The sequence below is a fragment of the Anthonomus grandis genome, chromosome 1 (assembly GCF_022605725.1).
Source record: "Anthonomus grandis grandis chromosome 1, icAntGran1.3, whole genome shotgun sequence".
NCBI lineage: Eukaryota > Metazoa > Arthropoda > Insecta > Coleoptera > Curculionidae > Anthonomus > Anthonomus grandis.
The window spans coordinates 26,471,158-26,490,098 of record NC_065546.1 but is presented as its reverse complement, the minus strand read 5'-3'; the positions used below and the strand labels follow the sequence as shown (position 1 = coordinate 26,490,098).

General features: G+C 28.5%; 1 protein-coding gene and 1 long non-coding RNA gene across 3 annotated transcripts in view; one reads left to right on the top strand and one right to left on the bottom strand.

The window, feature by feature from the left end:
- LOC126743722 (uncharacterized) overlaps positions 1 to 15,491 on the top strand; it is a 52,598-nt gene extending 37,107 nt beyond the window's left edge. Inside the window, exon 2 of the long non-coding RNA XR_007662968.1 lies at positions 15,157 to 15,491. This is a non-coding gene — a long non-coding RNA (uncharacterized LOC126743722). The remainder of the gene's footprint in view (positions 1 to 15,156) is intronic.
- LOC126743592 (sodium-coupled monocarboxylate transporter 1) overlaps positions 1 to 18,941 on the bottom strand; it is a 182,665-nt gene that overhangs the window by 118,092 nt on the left and 45,632 nt on the right. For both annotated transcript variants that reach the window (XM_050450768.1, XM_050450759.1), the window contains exon 2: positions 3,916 to 4,134. In XM_050450768.1, the coding sequence (XP_050306725.1) occupies positions 3,916 to 4,123 (208 nt within the window). In that variant the 5' untranslated portion in view covers positions 4,124 to 4,134. The remainder of the gene's footprint in view (positions 1 to 3,915; positions 4,135 to 18,941) is intronic.

Here is an 18,941-nt window from a genome sequence, read left to right as displayed (position 1 = left end):
CGTATTAAAAATTGGCTTTCAAAACATGTTTAATAAAATAAGTTTTGCACACTTAACTATTGGACGCTAATTCCGCATTTTTCTCATTTTAAAAATTGCATTGTCCGAGAAAACTAGATACATTTGGCCTTGGCCACATAAACTTGGTTATAAAACACAAAAAGGTTACAAAAAACTAACGAGCAGGCTCACATTGAAGACTACTTATTCATCGGGGTATTTTTTTCATCGGGATAGGGATAAGAATGATGGTCGCGTGGGTGTCTACGTTAAAAAATCCATACTGTGTTCGATTGTGCAAACGGCTGAGGATATTGAGCAGTTGTGGATAAAAATTAGTTTTTTTTACAAGGAATATGCCTTTGAGGTTTCTTATAGGCCTCCAAATCTAAGCTATGTAGATTTTTTTAATGAATTTAAAAATACCTTAGCCAATTTATTACCGATGTTCGAAAGTATTTTTTGCGTGGGTGATTACAATGTGGATCTTCTTAAATTAAGTGAGTACAACTCAGTTGGTTTCCAATTTTTTTGAGGGGCTCGGACCTACAACTCGACCAAGAACAAATGGACTTTCATCAAAATAACAGAATCAAAGAGGACTTAAATCTTAGCTTTACTTGTATTAATGAAGCTGACATTCTAAACGCTTTAAAAAGGGTAAAAACTACAGCCACGGGAATCGATGAGATAAATATCCGTGCCATCAATTTGTGTGTGCTATTTTTACTGCCATATCTTGTGTATATTATGAACCACTGCATTAAAAATCCAGTATTCTTAAGTATGTGGAAAAAAGCAAAAATCATTCCTTTACCTAAAAGCTCCAATCCGGTCTCTTTAAAATAGCATACTCCCCACCGTTTCAAAAATATTTGAAAAAAATTAGAAAACAGCTCCAAAATTTTCTTGATGCGACGAAGATTCTGCCCCAGAATCAGTCAGATTATAGAAGGGGTCACAGTTGTAACACGTGTTAAGCATTACAGATGACATACGAAAATCAACTGATAAAGGATTAATAGCTATTCTTTTTTTCTGGATTATTCGAGAAATTCTTGAATCATGATTTAATTTTATCTATCTTAAGTTACATAGGGTTGCCACAAGGGTCGAAAGAATTACTTAGCAATTATCTTACTGGCAGGGAACAAGCGATGGAAAATGCGGGGGTTATGTCAAACTTTTTGAAATAACAAAAGGCGTGGCTCCGGGTTCTGTTTTGGCATCGAGATTATTTTTAATTTACAGCTTTAAGTTTTCATCTACACTAATATCGTGCTTACATCATAGCTTCGCCAATGATACACAAGGGTACTTATCATTTAATTCGAAGGAAAGCGAGCAGGTCGTCACAACTACTAACTATGACCTTAGCAGAATCGTCGATTTTTCAAATAAACATTGTTTAAAACTAAATAATAATAAAACAGTAGGTATAATATTTGGATTAAAGTGAATAGAAAAAAATACCAACCTATTATTCTCACTTAAAATCCATTAATAACTTTTGACAGCACACGCATACAGAAAATGCAAAACTTTTATCTTCATCTTATCCACGGAATACGAAGATTTAAAGCAATAACTCATAAAATAACTGAGACAAAATGAATAAATATGAGAGCTCGAAGGTTTATTCACTCCATCACACTGTTCCATAAAATAATACAACCACCAAATAAAAGTCACCACCTTATTTGCACAACAGAATTACTTTTAAGATGGATATCCACAATATTAATATAAGGCACATAAATATTATTTCCATTCCTCGCCACTACACCGCTTTCTTCAAAAAATCTTTTTCGTATAACATTGCCTTACTAATTAACAAAGCATTAAATGGTTTAAACTTACCACCAAAAAAATTTAAAGAACACGTCGAAAACAACCTATAATCTACATATTTAGACTAAACGTTGTTTGTAAAATACCATGTTTAGGTACTATTAAAGCATGATTTGTCATATTTGCAATGCGTTTTTTTTTTGTTATACATGTCCAGTTAGCAAATAAATTCTAGAGATGAGAAATAGCTAGTTAGTAAAATTCGTAGGTTATCTAATTCAATTATAAATTATTTAGATAGGGTAACTCTAGAAATTAGCTTTAGTTTTAATTTTACCTAGGTTAGCTGAACAGACGCCTGGAGGGTAGTTGCTTGAAGCAGTCTATCTCTGGTCGAACTAAATCTCGCCTAGAGCATTTGCAAGTGTCCATAGCATTTTTTTGCTAAATAAAGTCCTTTTATTATTATTATTATTATTATTATTACTATTATTATTTTTATAATTATTATTATTTTTCTGTTTTAGCTCGCTGATAGCGGTGTTGTCAATTTCATCGGCCTGAAGGCAAGATGAATTTTGCTATGGTAGATTTAGGAACTTTCCAACAATGTTGCATGTATTTATTATAACAGATTTCTGTATAGTGACAATCGTCCAGAAGGAAAGACCCAATGCGTTAAGGTTTTTGGACAGTGTTAAAGGGACAATTCCAGTGGATGAAATAACTAGCGGGAGCAGATATACATTATCTTGCCTGCATTGTTGTTTTATCTCGTCAGCTAGATCTGTTTCTTTTCGATAGATTCGGTTTCCCTCATAGTGAGGAAATATTATTATTATTATTATTATTATTATTATTATTATTATTATTATTATTATTATTATTATTACAATTAAATGCGCTGTAGAAACTGTTTAATTAGGCTGCATTGAGCAGGCGAGCTTTAAACCACCATGAAAACAATATAGAAAAAATTAACCCTAATTAAGTGAATTATAACTTGTGTCAAAAAATTGTAATGAGTGAAGTGATAATGGTGAACAAAAAAAAACCTGTAGATATGATTATTTAACTAGGGGAGGTTAAAGTTCTATAGGTTGTTCTATATGAAGTAAAAGAAGGAAAATCAGAAGAAATTTTCATCAGTTATTCAACTTTGTTCTTAAATAGAGCGAAAGTAAGTCAAATTTTCTGACTATTCTGAAGTCACATAATTTTGGTGTAAAGCTATTCAGCAACTTGCTTGAAAAAACTAAGCGGCTGTTAAATTATGACTTGTTTACTTACAGCTTTTGTGCAGGGGTTTCTTGGATTAAGTCCGCTTTATCTATAGGATCAGTTCTTAAGCAACACATAAATTATAAGCTCTATGAAATGGCATTATTAACAATTAGTACCCAGCTCAAACTTTAACATTAGCCTTGGAGATACACGCGAATGATAACTTTTTTATTGGAACTTGTGTTATTTGTCGCTGGAAAATTATTTCATGTTCAGTCTTAAGTTCAATCATTTAATTTAAACCTCTTCTAACCTTGCCAATTGAATATTAAGCAATAAAAGCATACAGGCTGAAATTTTTTTGCGAATATGGAGAAAAGTAATATATGTTTAAACTGAAAAAAAGTGTTCTACGTAGTTTCTGTTCAACAAAATTTTCCAAAAAATTACTCTGTTATCATAATATATTTTATTCTTAATGTTGACTTCGCCAGCTGATTTTTTTTTGACTGATTATGAAGACGCTTGTATTTCCTCGCGCTTAATCTTATGTAGTAAATGCTACTTTGTTTTAACGTCATCAAAATATTTTATTATTTTAAAAAGAATATTTATAAAAAAATTCCCAATGAAAATCAAAATACACAATTGCCTTTATATAATAATAATTATTAATAATTAATGGTCCCTACATAATTAGAAATATTCATTTATTTTAACCAAAAGTAAAATATATTCTAACTGTAATAACTTTTAAATATTCGAAGTTTGAAATTATAAGAACATAAACATAATAATTATATTGAGCACATAAAATTTAAATATTTGTCGTATGATAGTAAACGTTATTCTCAGATATAATTACTAATAAAGATTACTAATTCCTATGTTATAACATACCTAAAAAAGATCTGACTCCTAAAGTTCCCCTTGCAATGCTTAACATCATAGCAGCCATTGAAACCTTTCCAGCAGCAAAGACATAATCAGCTTTTGTCCTTTCTTTTGGTCCAAAAAATCTTGAATAGACTGCTACAAATGTACTTGCAATAACAAATATTATAAATACCAGATAGTCCCAAACCATTGAACTTGTATCTTTCGACATATTTGCTTATTCTGAAAAAAAAGAAAATAAATTATAGAGAATTTTTAAGAATATATAAAATATGCAGGTAAAATATGTGAGTAATCTTTCAGACTTAGATAACACGAAAAAATGCTTATACTATATTTAAAATCACAAAATTCATATTTAGAACTAAATATTATTATTCAAACCTAATAATTTTGACTTACATTGGAGATGCGACTTAAAGTGGCGTAATAGACTAATCTAGAACTTGTCAAGTTTAAGTTCCTGGAAATCGATCTAAGTGTGACAATCTTAGGGGTACTTGATATTAAGAAAATTTGGCGGTAGTGATGTTAGTGGCAGTCTTAACGTTGACTCTTTTTTATTAGTTTTGCGAAGGCGTCCCTTCGTAGGTCAAGAAGAGTCTGCTAAAGTTAACTGCTTTCTACTTACCCTAATTTCTAGTTTTAAGCTTTAGTTCTTCTAAATTAGGGCATAAAAAGGCATAGAATTTGGAATGGGATCATTTCTCTAGATATAGGGTTCCTTGGTGCAGACAACATGGGCTAAATAAATGGAAGAAACATGAGCTGGTAAGAATATTTATTACGTACTCAAACGTTATATATAAAGTTAGGTTAGAGATATGCAAATGAAATTTGGAGGGGTTTAAGAAGTAGTTATCGCGCATTTCTTGACATGCATTTAAGAATTTTATATTCACCATTCGCATACGGGTAATTAATTCAATTAAAAAAAATGGTACGCCACTAAGATATTTCAAATTAAAAATTGTTCTTGAATTCCTCGTTCAATTTGCAACAAAAAAAATTTTTATCTTTTTTTCGTATGTGGCGCCGTTTTTATACAAAAAAAAATCTTGACGCGTATTTTTCATTTCTATAGTACATTAAGATTTTTAAATAAGAGAATTTAAAGGCGATAGGAAAAAATATTTTGATAATCCTAAATAGGCATGCACCTATTAAAACTAAAAAAATCAAGGAAAAACCGTTTTGTCCTTAGATAACACAAAATATAAAAACTTTAATTAAACTAAGATAAACGGGGACCGTGCGCATAAAAAATATTTATAAATTAAATGTCCAGCGCAGTTGCAGTATTATAGAGAACTAAGAAATTACACAACCACGCAATCATTAGAGAAAAAATTACTTCTTTTAATCAACTGTCATATAAAAATGGAGAGGATTTTTGGAGAGTAGCAGACAAACTTCATCTAACAAAAAATAAAAATTAAAATTCTATATCTATTCAGTTTCTTGAATATTCTAATTTAACTAAAATAATCTCTTCAATAAAATCCAATGCAGTGGAAATTGATGGTATCTTAATTAAGGACATGAAACTTTGTTCTCGATTTTGCTTAAATCCGTTATTACATATAATTAATAAGTGCATACATAAGCAAAAATATCCAAATTTATGGAAAAAAGCAATAATCAAACCTATTGCAAAAAATTCAGTACCTAAAGAATACAAGGATTTAAGACCAATCAGTATATTACCTGCAGTGTCCAAAGTGTTTGAAAAACAAATTTATAAGCAGATTTCTTATTTTGCTGAACCTTATAATTTAATTCCCGATTGCCAGTCAGGATTTAGAAATAATTTTAGCACGTCAACATGCTTAGTTAAAATATTAAAGGACGTAAGAGTTAATGAAGATCAGCAAGCAAAATCAAGCAAAATCTGTAGCCCTGCTCGACTTTAGTAAAGCTTTCGACATACGTAACCATGAAATGTTGTTGGATAAACTAAGGTATTTTGAATGAATCTCTGAATATGGTATTAACTTCTTTAAAGAATATCTATATAATTATGAAAGTTGTGTTATGACAGTTCAACAGTTAGAAAAACAATGTTTAAAGTTTAGGCAATCAAATCAAGGCGTACCTCAGGGTTCTATACTATCACCCTTACTTTTTTCACTCTACGTGGCAGACATTTATAAAGGTGTAAAACATTCCACATTATCGCAGTATGCTAATGACTCACAACTGTATATCCCTCTTTCTATTGAAGATATGAATATTAATTAATTTCAGCAAGTTACAGTTCGACTTAATGAATATAGAAAACTACACAAAAAATCACAACCTCAAATTAAATGCTGAAAAATCTAAAATTCTTATGATCTGTTCGAATAATAATTTAAGGCAACATTTTGAAAATCTCCGGTTCTAATTTTCCCAGAGGCCAAAAATTTGGGTATCATATTTGACAATTATCTTTTTTTTGAACCCCATGTAAAAAACAAAATTAAAGCAGCCTATTTACGCCTGAAAAACATTTTTAAATTTAAACGGAACCTATCCACAAATCATAAAAAATTACTTTGTGAAAGCCTTATTTTATCTTTGTTTGATTACCGTGATATGGTATATGGTGGCTCTGTACATTCAAGTACCAAAAACGCAATTCAAAAAATTCAAAATTCCTGTATGCGATTTGCCTATAATATCTCATATAGAACCCATATAGCGCCATATCTTCATGACAAACATTTATTAAATATGACAAATAGACGAAAGCATCATATGTTTAACTTTATTTATCGGATTATAAAGAAAGGCCAACCGGCAAACTTGCGAGATAAATTTTTGGATTTTGAGCATGAACACATAACGCGAAACAATGATATTTTTCTTGTGCCACGGTATAAAACCGCATCATTTCAGCGCTCTTTTAAATTTGCAAGGGTTAAAATGTGAAATAGTATTGCATCCAGCATTAAATAACTATCTTTAAACATATTTTCTAAAATTAAATTAATTAAATTACAGTTACTAGTTGGACTTGTTATTTCGTATGTACCAATAGATTACCGGTTTTTATAATCAAGAATTAATCCTTTTTGTCAAATTTTTAATTAAATTTATAACTGTATTTTATAATTTTATATATGGGCAAATAAAGCGTTTGAATTTGAATTTGAAAATCCGGCACGAACGGATCAATAAATGAACACTTTTCCAGCGAGAACTAAACTTAGCCCGCTTAGGAAAAAAAAGAATATGTACTACTTCTAACTTCGAAAGACCGTATGTAAATCAATAAAATTACTAGCAATTTGAAGTGAGATAATTATTCACTTTATTCCACTTTTCGGTAGGGATACAAATAGGCTACTACTGCTCTCGTTTCCATCAAGGCTAGACAAGAGCATAAAAGAAGCTAATATTCAAAATACCTAAGCCTGGTTGATCCAGGCGCGATAAGAATGGCCAAATTATAGATATATATATATATATATATATATATATATATATATCGCATTTATACAACGGATATATATATATGTATATATATATATCCTAATTATTTCCTCTTAAAGTCTTCTGTAAAATAGGATCCTCTTAAAATTTTTTATTCCAAAAACGATGTAAACCCAATTTCAGGAAAGCAATTAGGGGGGCTTTTCCTTATGATGGCCCTTATCTTATGTTTTCAATAATAAATTTGAAAATGTAGAACACCATCTAATTAGGCATATAAAAATCTAAAATTATCGTTTCTTACATTTTTAGATAAAATTAACTTGATTTGATAAAAAAGAAAACAGTCACAGCCCACTTTATTTTTTCTAATTTTAAAGATTAATCGGGTTTAATCATGCTCTCTTTGGTTTATCAGCAATTTTTCCGAAAACGCTTAAATATATGGAAAAAATGCAAGAGACAAGAAATTTATACTTTTTTATGGCTAACTAGATGGTGTTTTTAGATTTTTAAATTTCTTATGAGAAGCATAAGATACGGGCCATCAGAAGGGTAAGTCCAGTCAAATTATTTACTATCAAGGAGCTCTTGTTCCAATATTTCCACAAATTTTATTTTTAATCTTTAAGAGAATAAAAAGGCATTCTTGCCTTTTTAAGTCTAATCTTTCATAATTGAATGGTGTAATGTAAATTATCTACCTTCGGGTCGCAGGTGCTCAGTGAAAGGCAAAGGTTTTGCCCTTTCAATTCCTTAACATAGTCCATGGCCTTACAAGTAACTCAGGTACATTTTCCAATTACCATCTCCAAGAACTCTTCAATATATATTTCAATTGTGGACAAATCAAACCAATTTGGGAACACCTTAAATTGCAGGCAAAATCTATGAGTAAACTAGATTGTTATTGTGCCTTGATGTTTGATGACAAAGTTCTGACTTTTGTGAGAACTTTTTTTGGAAAATCCAGGCAAAGAATGTCAGGGTTTGAAGACTTAGCTTTTCTGGGTAAAAACTCTAACCAAGCAAATCATGCTCATGTTTTCACGATTGTAGGTCTTAAAAAAAAACATATAAAATGCCAGTGTCATATTTTTTTACACAACATACAGTTAAGACAGGGGTTTAAAAAGACCTAATAACTAACTGACTGTAATTAAAGACTTGAAGTTAAATGGGAAGAAGGTCTGTGCAACTATTGTGATCAAGGTAGTATAAATATAGAGTCTATAACTGAGTTAACTATTAAATAGACTGATAAGAAGCCAACTCTATATCACTTTGTTCTTAATGGACAATCTATCACTATAAAATATAATTGTTAAACAACTAATTGAACACTATATATACCAATATATATTGTCTTTTGGTATTCCATATCTTATTATTTCATAAACGATTTGCCAGCTTTCACATCTTTAATTTTTTAAACTAAACCAATGCGAATTATACCAGCAACTTATTAATAGGTCATGTTTTCTCTAGGATATTTATATTAATGATTGTTATTTTTTAGAGTATATACAATGCTTTCACTTTAAAACATCTTAATAACTTCTTGAAAAAAAAAACACGCCAATTTAGACATACAGGAGGACGAATTAATTCATCAATTAATAATTTAATTTTGTATATGACAAAGTTCTGTCAATCACCTCCAGCTAACTTCAATTTGATGATATGTCAAATGGGAATCCCCATCGTGTGACACATCAACAATGTGATACATTATATTAATACTACATTAACTAAATACAAATAATATGATTTGACAATAATTTTTTTAAATGACGAGGTGACATGTGAAAGAGAATGACATCCAGATTCAAATGGACAAAGTTAAAAGAAGAGCATGCCCATTAAAGGCTCTTTCTTTGCTAAATTTGTACTATATGTTTGGAACTAAAAATGTTTTGTCTTTTAGTACTAATGTAATGCAGAATAAGTTATAGAGATGCTGGAAATTCCAGGCAGTTAATATGACCCTTACATAATTTGAAAAGAAAAAGCCAACCAACATAAATAATTTTCTGAAGAAGGGAAATCATAATTAATCTGCTAGTAATAAGTGCTGATCGTATCCTTCTTTGGGTTCAGCTTATATTTCAGAAATTTAGGTTGGCCAGATTTCTGAATATTCTATATAATTTCAGAATATAGTTTTGATACCAGAGTGGAGCCGCATGAAGTAATCGCGATTTTATTAGGGCATTAGGCCAAGACAATTCTACTTGATATATTAGTGAAGTATAATGTAATTTTTATAATAAAACTAAGAGATTTTTAAAGATGACTTTATGATGCTAACGATATAATTGCAAAAATTAAGTTTCTTGTCAATAGTGACACCCAAATCACGAACATAATCACAGTTAAAAATAATTGTACCATTTAATGTAGCTAATTTAATTTTTCAACAAAGAAATTAACATCTTTTTACACTTTTTAATATTAAAAGGAAGCCGGAGTATTAAAGTTACTAGACATGTCATTGATGAAAATGGAAAACAAAAGAGTAGCAAGATTGCTACCCTGAGCAGGACCGCAATATGTTTTGTAAACATATGATCTAATAATATAATCTATATAATCCAATATAATCTACAAACTGTATCTATCTGCCAGATAGGAATCAAAAAATTCTACAAGATTAGAATGGAAACCTATCCTTTTAAGTTTCTGATGAAGACGTCCATGGTCCATCTTATCAAAGGCTTTAGCGAAATTCGTGTAAATTACGTCTAGTTGATATTTGTTATTTATAGCCTTATATACAGTCTGTATAAATGAAGTTAAGTTACTGTCGATCTGGACTGAAAGAAGCCATTTTAAAATTATCCATCTTTTTTTGACCAAGATATTGCTTGGCTAGTAATATCGTTGACACTCCGTGGTATAATTTCTAATTTCGGTTTTTAGCGGAAGGTCAAAAATGTGTGAAGCTCGTTTTATAATATTTAATGCTAAACCTATTTTTAGTAATTTTAATAAAGCTTTTTATACTTTTACTCGATTTTGTGCTACGTAATGATGCATAGTTATATCTTTTCATAAATATTTTTCTAATAATTTAGCTGAAAAAAAAATGCAAAAAAAAAAGGCACGAGTAGGGACGGCAAAATATATTAATATATCGATCTATTGGTCCAATCGATGCATCGAAATTTTGATATCGATACAAGCATATTTCGTAGTCAAAATATAGATTTTTTCGATATATCGAGATATTTTAAAAACCAATGGAAATAGAAACGTTTTAAATCAGAGTATTCATGAATAATTATGAATTATTTATTACTAAATGAAACCAGTAATATTTAATTAATTAAGTAAAGTTTTTTTTCATAACAGTTCATGATCGTGGTATTATTTTAAGCAAAATGATTCCAAAAAAAAGTTTTGATGGCCTTTTTCGCTGTGTCATAGATACTTTTGTTGTACCTTATGTTGTGGATAGACTAATTTCATTTCATTCCAAATCTCTAATGAATTATCTTTTAGATACCTTACTGGTATTGACAAATTCTTCGTCAGTTTTGTCCCCTCTACCTTTTCTTTTTGAATGAGCTACATTTTTGTGGGGAGCCCACAAATCAAATGGTTGATCACATCCATCTCCTTTATCTGAAAGATCGAAATAAGAAGATGAAAATTCATTTTTCTTTTGGGCTGAAATAGATATTTCATGCTTCAAATATCTAATGGTAACTTGTTTAACTTCTTCAAGTTCAGCAGCCTTCAACGTATTTGGAGCATTCACATTGAATAAAATACTATTTCCCATAAAAAGAACTGGCTTCAAAAATCTTACGAGGATATAGAATGTTGAGTTCCAACTGGTTTTCATCTAAAATTAATTTTAAAAGGTTACCTTGTAGCATTTTTTTGTTCCCTTAGCATCATCTTAAAAAAATACTACATACTTTCTTTTTATTTAGTTTACTTTAATTTGGAAAGAATATTGTTTACTAATAATTCTAATTTATTTATGTTAATCTCGGCAACATCGCTTTCGGAGGTATCCGTAATTTAAACAAAGTATGTACTGTGTGTTGCCTAAAAGCTCAAGGGACTTTTAAATAATTAAATGGACTCTTGAAGTACTTTTAATTTATTTTGACATCATTAAACCTGTTTTTTATATTGTGTTACATATTTTATTATTAACAACACAGTTTACGTTTGTATTTAAGTATTTTATTATCAAAAAATGCATAAACAAAATCCAGTCTAACTTTAAACTGCGTTGCTGCCCAATCAACTTTAACGAAGGTTGATAATTCTACGCCACAAAATATCTTTGATTGATATTTTTGGGGGGTCCTTCTTACTTATTGCTTAGTCCTTATGTCATTTTGTCTACTTTTACCTGTCCCAACCACGTGATTGCTGCCATACTGCCTCACGCCAATTTCGACGCCGAGCCCTGCCGTCAATCTTTGCTGATTGCTGCCATACTGCTTGAAGCCATTTTCAACGCCGAGCCCTGCCTTCAATCCTTGCTGATAGCTGTCATACAGTTGACGGTGTCATACATCACGCTCAAGGCCGAGTCAACGCCTTGACACCATTTTCAACGCCGAGCCCTGCCTTCAACCCTTGCTGCTTCCAGACTGCTGACCTTTATCCTCACCCACCTAAGGCCCTGCCTTCAGGCCTGTCAATCGCTGGATAATGCTTCCCTAGAATTCCTAAGAAGTAACGCTGAGCAGGAAGTGTTTAAGCTGCGTGGCGGAGTTGGTAAAATTTCATCATACTTATATGAACTTGGTTTAATGATTTATTTATTCTATTTTGATTGATTGTGGTATTTATTTTTGTTGGTACACATATTTTGATTTATAAGTAGCCCTGTGGGTACTGTCTATTTAATCCTTTTTTCCTGCGCAGAGAATTCATGAATTTTCCCCAGGTTTAACGTCATATAATTAATGTCATATTCGCATTTTAATTTAATATAAACCCATAGAGCTACACGTTCTCTTTATGATATTTGAGTGTTACTATCACTATTTTCAGTATCTTTTTTATCCATTTTTTTTATCACTATCACACCACCATTTGTAAATAGTTGTAAGTATTTTATTGACCGCACGGAATGCAATGTTTCAGTTGACATCTAGGGTATAAAATACATTTTGTTAAAAAATTAAAATAAACCGTTTCACTTGAACTTATATTGCTTATATTATATTGCTTTAAAAAAAAACATAATTAAGTTTCTTGATTTACTTAATTATAAACAACATCTTTAATTATAAAATTTAAATAAACTTTAATTAAATTAAGTGGCGTCCAAAGATGAAATCAGTAAGTATAAAAAGGGAGGGATGATCTGCCCACCACCACGCTCACCAGACTAAAAGCTGCCGTGCATTTATGAGGCAAAAAAAAAATATCCATAGGGTAGAAAAATTGCCACAACCTTTCAGAATGCCTTTATTTTTCTTTGAGTTTGTCGAAGTTCATTACATGCATGAATACTCTGTTTGAACCAAACAACAATTATCCGAACTTTCTCAATAAGTTCAACTAAGTTTTCAGCATTTTTGATTGAATATTCACATCAAATGTTAACTGTATAACCAAAACATGTTTAGTTTTACCCACTTAACAATATGTACCAGAAGACATTTCCTTATTTGCTGTAAAATGAATGGTTACAACCAGAAAGCTTTTTATTTGCATATCAGCCTTCCATAAATCTATTGTAAAAGAGAAGTATTTTATATTTTTGTATTACATTTTTAAAATTGCCTGAAAGTATATAAATCTCTTAAAACCTGCCCCATCTATCAAAGAATGTTTAGAATTTATAATTTATAATTTATAATTTATAATTTATAATTTATAATTTATAATTTATAATTTATAATTTATAATTTATAATTTATAATTTATAATTTATAATTTATAATTTATAATTTATAATTTATAATTTATAATTTATAATTTATAATTTATAATTTATAATTTATAATTTATAATTTATAATTTATAATTTATAATTTATAATTTATAATTTATAATTTATAATTTATAATTTATAATTTATAATTTATAATTTATAATTTATAATTTATAATTTATAATTTATAATTTATAATTTATAATTTATAATTTATAATTTATAATTTATAATTTATAATTTATAATTTATAATTTATAATTCATAATTTATAATTTATAATTTATAATTTATAATTTATAATTTATAATTTATAATTTATAATTTATAATTTATAATTTATAATTTATAATTTATAATTTATAATTTATAATTTATAATTTATATAATTCTAAATGCAGTGTCTTTTGATATTTAGTCTCGCAGCGCATTTTTTCGACAAGTCTTGGGAAATATTGTCTCGTAAGATGAAGTAGAACGGTAAATTTTTCAGCATACATTTCAGCAGCATTAGTAAAATTCTTTCAGCACTCTCCAAATATTAACAACATATCAATTTTCTCCGATCTGATATAGCTTTGCATGATTCTTAGAACAATAACGAATAAACATAAACTATAAAAACTACTAAACTAGATAAGAACACTAAACTACAATAACCGAATAATAAATAACAATACAATAAACGCGATTAGTATTATTATTATGATTAACTTCCAAGGTGTTATTTCCTAATTTAACTGATTTATTAAAATTATTTAAAATATTTAGTTTATCGTTATATTTACCAAAAAGCAAAGCTAAAGATTTTGTAGGATTAATTATGAGGTTCAGATTTTTTGCTTTGTTGGAGAATTCATTTAAGTCAAAATTAAGTGCTGCTACGTGATAATTTAAATTACTTTCGCTTGGAAAAAAAGACAAATATATTTAAGTATCGTCGGCGTATAAATGATGCTTACAAGATAGAAAGGCTTCAAGGAGCTTAGATATATATAAATTAAATAGGAGTGGTCCAAGTATGGATCCCTGCGGAAAACCGCTCGTAACAGATTTAAAACTAGAGAAATTTGAATTATAGGAAACTGCCTGACTTCTATCTTCAAGATATTTAGATAATAGTTGTATAGCATTATTTGTTAGACCAATATAACGTAAAATATCTAATAAAACTTTATAACTTAAGGTGTCAAATGCCTTGCTAAAATTCAAAAGAACTAGTAAATTAAGCTTTCCCTTATCCCACTGATCTAAAATATAATCTGTGATACTCAAGAGAGCCGTACTGCAACTATGGCCTATTTTAAACCCAGACTGAGTCAAAGGGAGTACTTTTTTTAAGGAAAGATATTCACTTAATTGATTGTATGGTACCCTTTCTAAAATCTTTCTTATTATATTTATATTGTTATATTGTAATATATATATTTTGTTAATATTTTTTTCATGCAGAAGCAATTCCTGGCATATATTTATTAGATATGCAGCGAATATCCAATTTTTATCTGTCAGATATTCCAGCGGCATAAGTTTTAAAATAAATTAAACTTTTTTTTTATTTTTTATTAAATTATATCTGTATTTTCAAAACTTCGTTTGTGAAGTATGTTTGCATTTCATTTTTGCAGTTAATATCACTTTAAAAATAATTATTATTTCTTTAGTTGTTTTCTTCCGTTTCAATACAATTGATTTATTATCATTTATTTAGCTAAAACATCAGAGCTCTTAGAAAAATCTAAGTACCAATAATCGGTTACTATCATCTGCCTTCATTATCACTTTATTTATTTTTTACTCTGATTTACTATGTAACGATTTATTCTAATATTCACTGTTTTTACTATTTATTTATAAACTGCATATTCTAATTGGTAATTAATTAATCAATATTTACATTTTTTTTTCTTTTTTAGAAATAGAGAAACTTTTGAAAGCCAGCTCTCAGAAAATAAAACACAAAGGACAACAAAAAAATATGACTGAACATTCATTATTTTTAGTTTTTTTACTCTCAAATTATTATTGTTTTTATCTGTATACTGTAAAGCTGATTAAGCGACTAATCAATTAACAGTTTAAATACTTAAAAAATATTTATTTTAATAATTTGTAAGTTTAATGCACAAGAGTTTGTTTTATATTTTTGTTTTAGCTTTTTCTTATAAAATGTTTGTTTTGTTATTCTCTTTAATGTAATAATTATTTAAAACCTGTTGAGAAGAAATAATAAAACATGCTATAATTGTTACACAGTAGTTTGTTTCTCAATTTTTTTATGTACAAATGTTCTCAATTTATAGTAAGTAATATTTAATTCTTTTTTTGCTCTACATGGTATTTTTTATTTTTATTGTGGAAAAATCTTGACCTGAATTCATCTTTAAGAAAAGAATAAGAAATCGAGTCTTCATAAATTTCAAAAAAAAAATTCAAAGAAAGCATGTCAATGGGTATCAATTTGACAACTTTTAATTCAGAAGATATTCAGAGGTTGGTGGAACTACAGAACCATATCTTTATTATAGATCCTCCTTTGACAATTCAATTAACGGTGATTGAGAAGTAAATGGACATTTTTTTTGTGTAGATGAATATTATATTTAAAAAGACTTTTTAATTTAAATTATGACAAAAGGGAGGAGTTCAAGTTGAATGTTGGCGTGGGAGTGCTTGAGGATGGCTCATGTCTGGACAAAAATATGGTGGTTTTGGTTTTTCCAACCTCTATGGCTATTATTCCAAACATTCTTGCAACTTTTATATTTTACAAAATATTCACATTGACACTTTTTAAATTGACATCCTGTATAAATAGTTAGATATGCCTTAGTTAGATATATTATGAAAGAGGAAAAAATATTACGGGCATGTGATTTAAATAATCCCAATATATGCAACAGATATTTGTATATATTAGGGTAATTTGTGTAATTTTATTTTTAGGCCCTAATTTGTATAGCGTGACTTTTTTTTTAATTTTTTTTATAGCTTTTTGCTGGGTTTGAGTACGAGGATCTTATCCTTGGTATCGTTATAAAAAATTAATATATTTAGCTTATTTATTTGAGTCCTTTTTTAGTTACTTGATTTTTTCCAGTTCAAATCAATAGAAGACCAAACTTCTTTCTTATACTTTCAAAGTATATACTTATTCAAGTTAAATGCTTATTTAATTCAATAATTAATATTTAAAAATTAGGTAATTTCAGAATTTAGCATTAGCTGGATTAAGAATAAAATAAGAAAAATATATAATTGTTAAGATTTGTCCTGTTAAAATATAGGGGTTAAGACTAATGATAGGTAATTTTTTTGTTGGTAAGTAGCACAGTGTGAAGAATAGCAATCGAAATAACTAAAACAATTACTCCTCCTTATTTATTAGGGATTCTGCGCAGAATTGCGTAAGCAAATAAAAAATACCACTCAGGCTGGATATGGACTGGTGTTGCTAAAGGATTTGCTGATACAAAATTATCAGGATCTCCAAGAAAATATGGTGCTTGTAGGGTTAAAATAGTTAATGCTGATATTATAACTAAAAATACAACTAAATCCTTAAATGTAAAATATGGGTGAAAAGAAACTTTTTCTATGTTTCTATTTCTTCCAAGTGGATTATTACATCCAGTTTGATGAAGAAAAAGTATGTGAGTTATTACTAAAGCTGATAAAACAAAAGGCAGAAGAAAATGAAATGAAAAAAGTCAGGTAAGAGTATTGTGATCTACTGCAAACCCACCTCATAGTCATTGTACAATTATTTCTTGTAATATTTTGTATGTAAGAAATAGCTGACACAAGATTAATAATTACTGTTGCCCCTTAAAATGATATTTGGCCTCAAGGCAGTACATGCAGAAATTCAGTTACTATTACTAAAAAAAAATTGTTACCCCTGATATTCAGGTTTCAATTAAATAGTAAGATCCATAATATAATAATATAGCATTTATTATAGAAAATAAAAAGATATTCCTGGCATATATGAATATGCCAATCAGATATTCTGAGTATGTGCGTGCAATATATTTAGCTCAAACACATTGCATGCATTTATCTGTCCAAATATTAACAATGTCATGCGTCATTACATGTATTTTTATAATTAATACTTTGCATATACGGAAATTTTGAAATTTTACTGATAGTATTGTTTCTTTATTGTCTGACTCGATAATCTTTTTATTACATATTATGTAAAACTATGTTCAATTTAAATAAAAACTGCTTTCCGACTTACCGAATATTTCAACTAATCTATCAGTGTGTTAAGTAAATTTATTACTTGAAATTTGTTGATACGGAATATGGTTATATCACACACGCTCTATTTTTCTTCCAAAATAGGAGATACTACAAGTTTGCAAATCGGTGATTCATTTCTCTTCATAATCTCTATATGTATTTTTATATTTTTTTAGACCTTTGGTTGCTATGCTTTGAAAACACCAATAAGCAAAAACACGTGTCGGCAAGTGCCCCCGACTGACGAAATATCCCAACTAACCTATCTTTTTGTTTATAAATTTCATTTCAATAATAAATTTCATTAATTCAGTTAGTACTAATATGCCACCTTAAAATACATGAAAATTATATATATAAATTAATTTTATTTATACCATAATTTTAAATAAGGTATTCTTTAAACATTTACTTCAAAGAACCTTTTCCTATGAGTTTCTGTTCCTACTTTAGACTTTATCCTAAGAAATAAATTAAATATTTCAATAGGAAAATATTCTTCCGTATATTTAAAAATGAAATAGCATTAATTAATATTTTTATTGGACGGTTATTTATTTCAATACAGGGCTAAAATTGGCTATTAACATTTCTTGCTTATTTTCATTTAAGGACCATGAGAAATTTAATTGATCGAGTTGGATTTCATTTAATAGTTTTGGGATATGGGGTTCTTAGGATCAGATCTAAAATGATTAATTAGACTTTTATGTTGAGTTATAATATAATTGTTTTTTTTTTATTGATTCTATTTTGTGAGAAGGAACTTGAACTGTAAGTTATAATAAAATTTTTTATTAATATATTATTTATTAAATTATTAAATAAAATTTTTGGGACTATCAAAAAATTATTATTTTTAGGTGAAAGTCATTGAGACATATATGACTAGGGCGTCTTGAAAAAATTCAATCATTTAAATAGAATTAGAATTTTTTATCTTAATTATATGCCAAGAAGAAATACTAAATCCTCTAATAACTGTTCCTAAGCAAATTAAAAAAAAGAAAAAATCAGTTTTTTAAATTCGCCCTTTCAGTGCCCTTTAAATTCCTTAATATCCATTTTCCGCATCAAACCTATAGGAACTTTCTTTACTATTTTTAGGAGTATTATAACCCTCTGACTTCTTTTACACCATTTTAATCATAACCTGTACATTTACTGGCATTAGTTGTTTTTTTGTGCTTAAGAACTATAAAAAAGTTTGTAAGTATTTAGCAAGATCTATCCTGTGGATCTTGCTATGTTTGTTAGGAGATTCCATAAAACAATATCTTTTAAAACATTCTATAATACGTTTGTCAATATTGTCACTACACCAATCTATCAAACCATTTTTATTTATTGTCTAGTAAATATATACAATGACCACGGTCAATAAGTTAAATTGTTATCGTCCTAATATTTTTACTAAATAAACATTTTTTTAAACTATTTATTTAATATA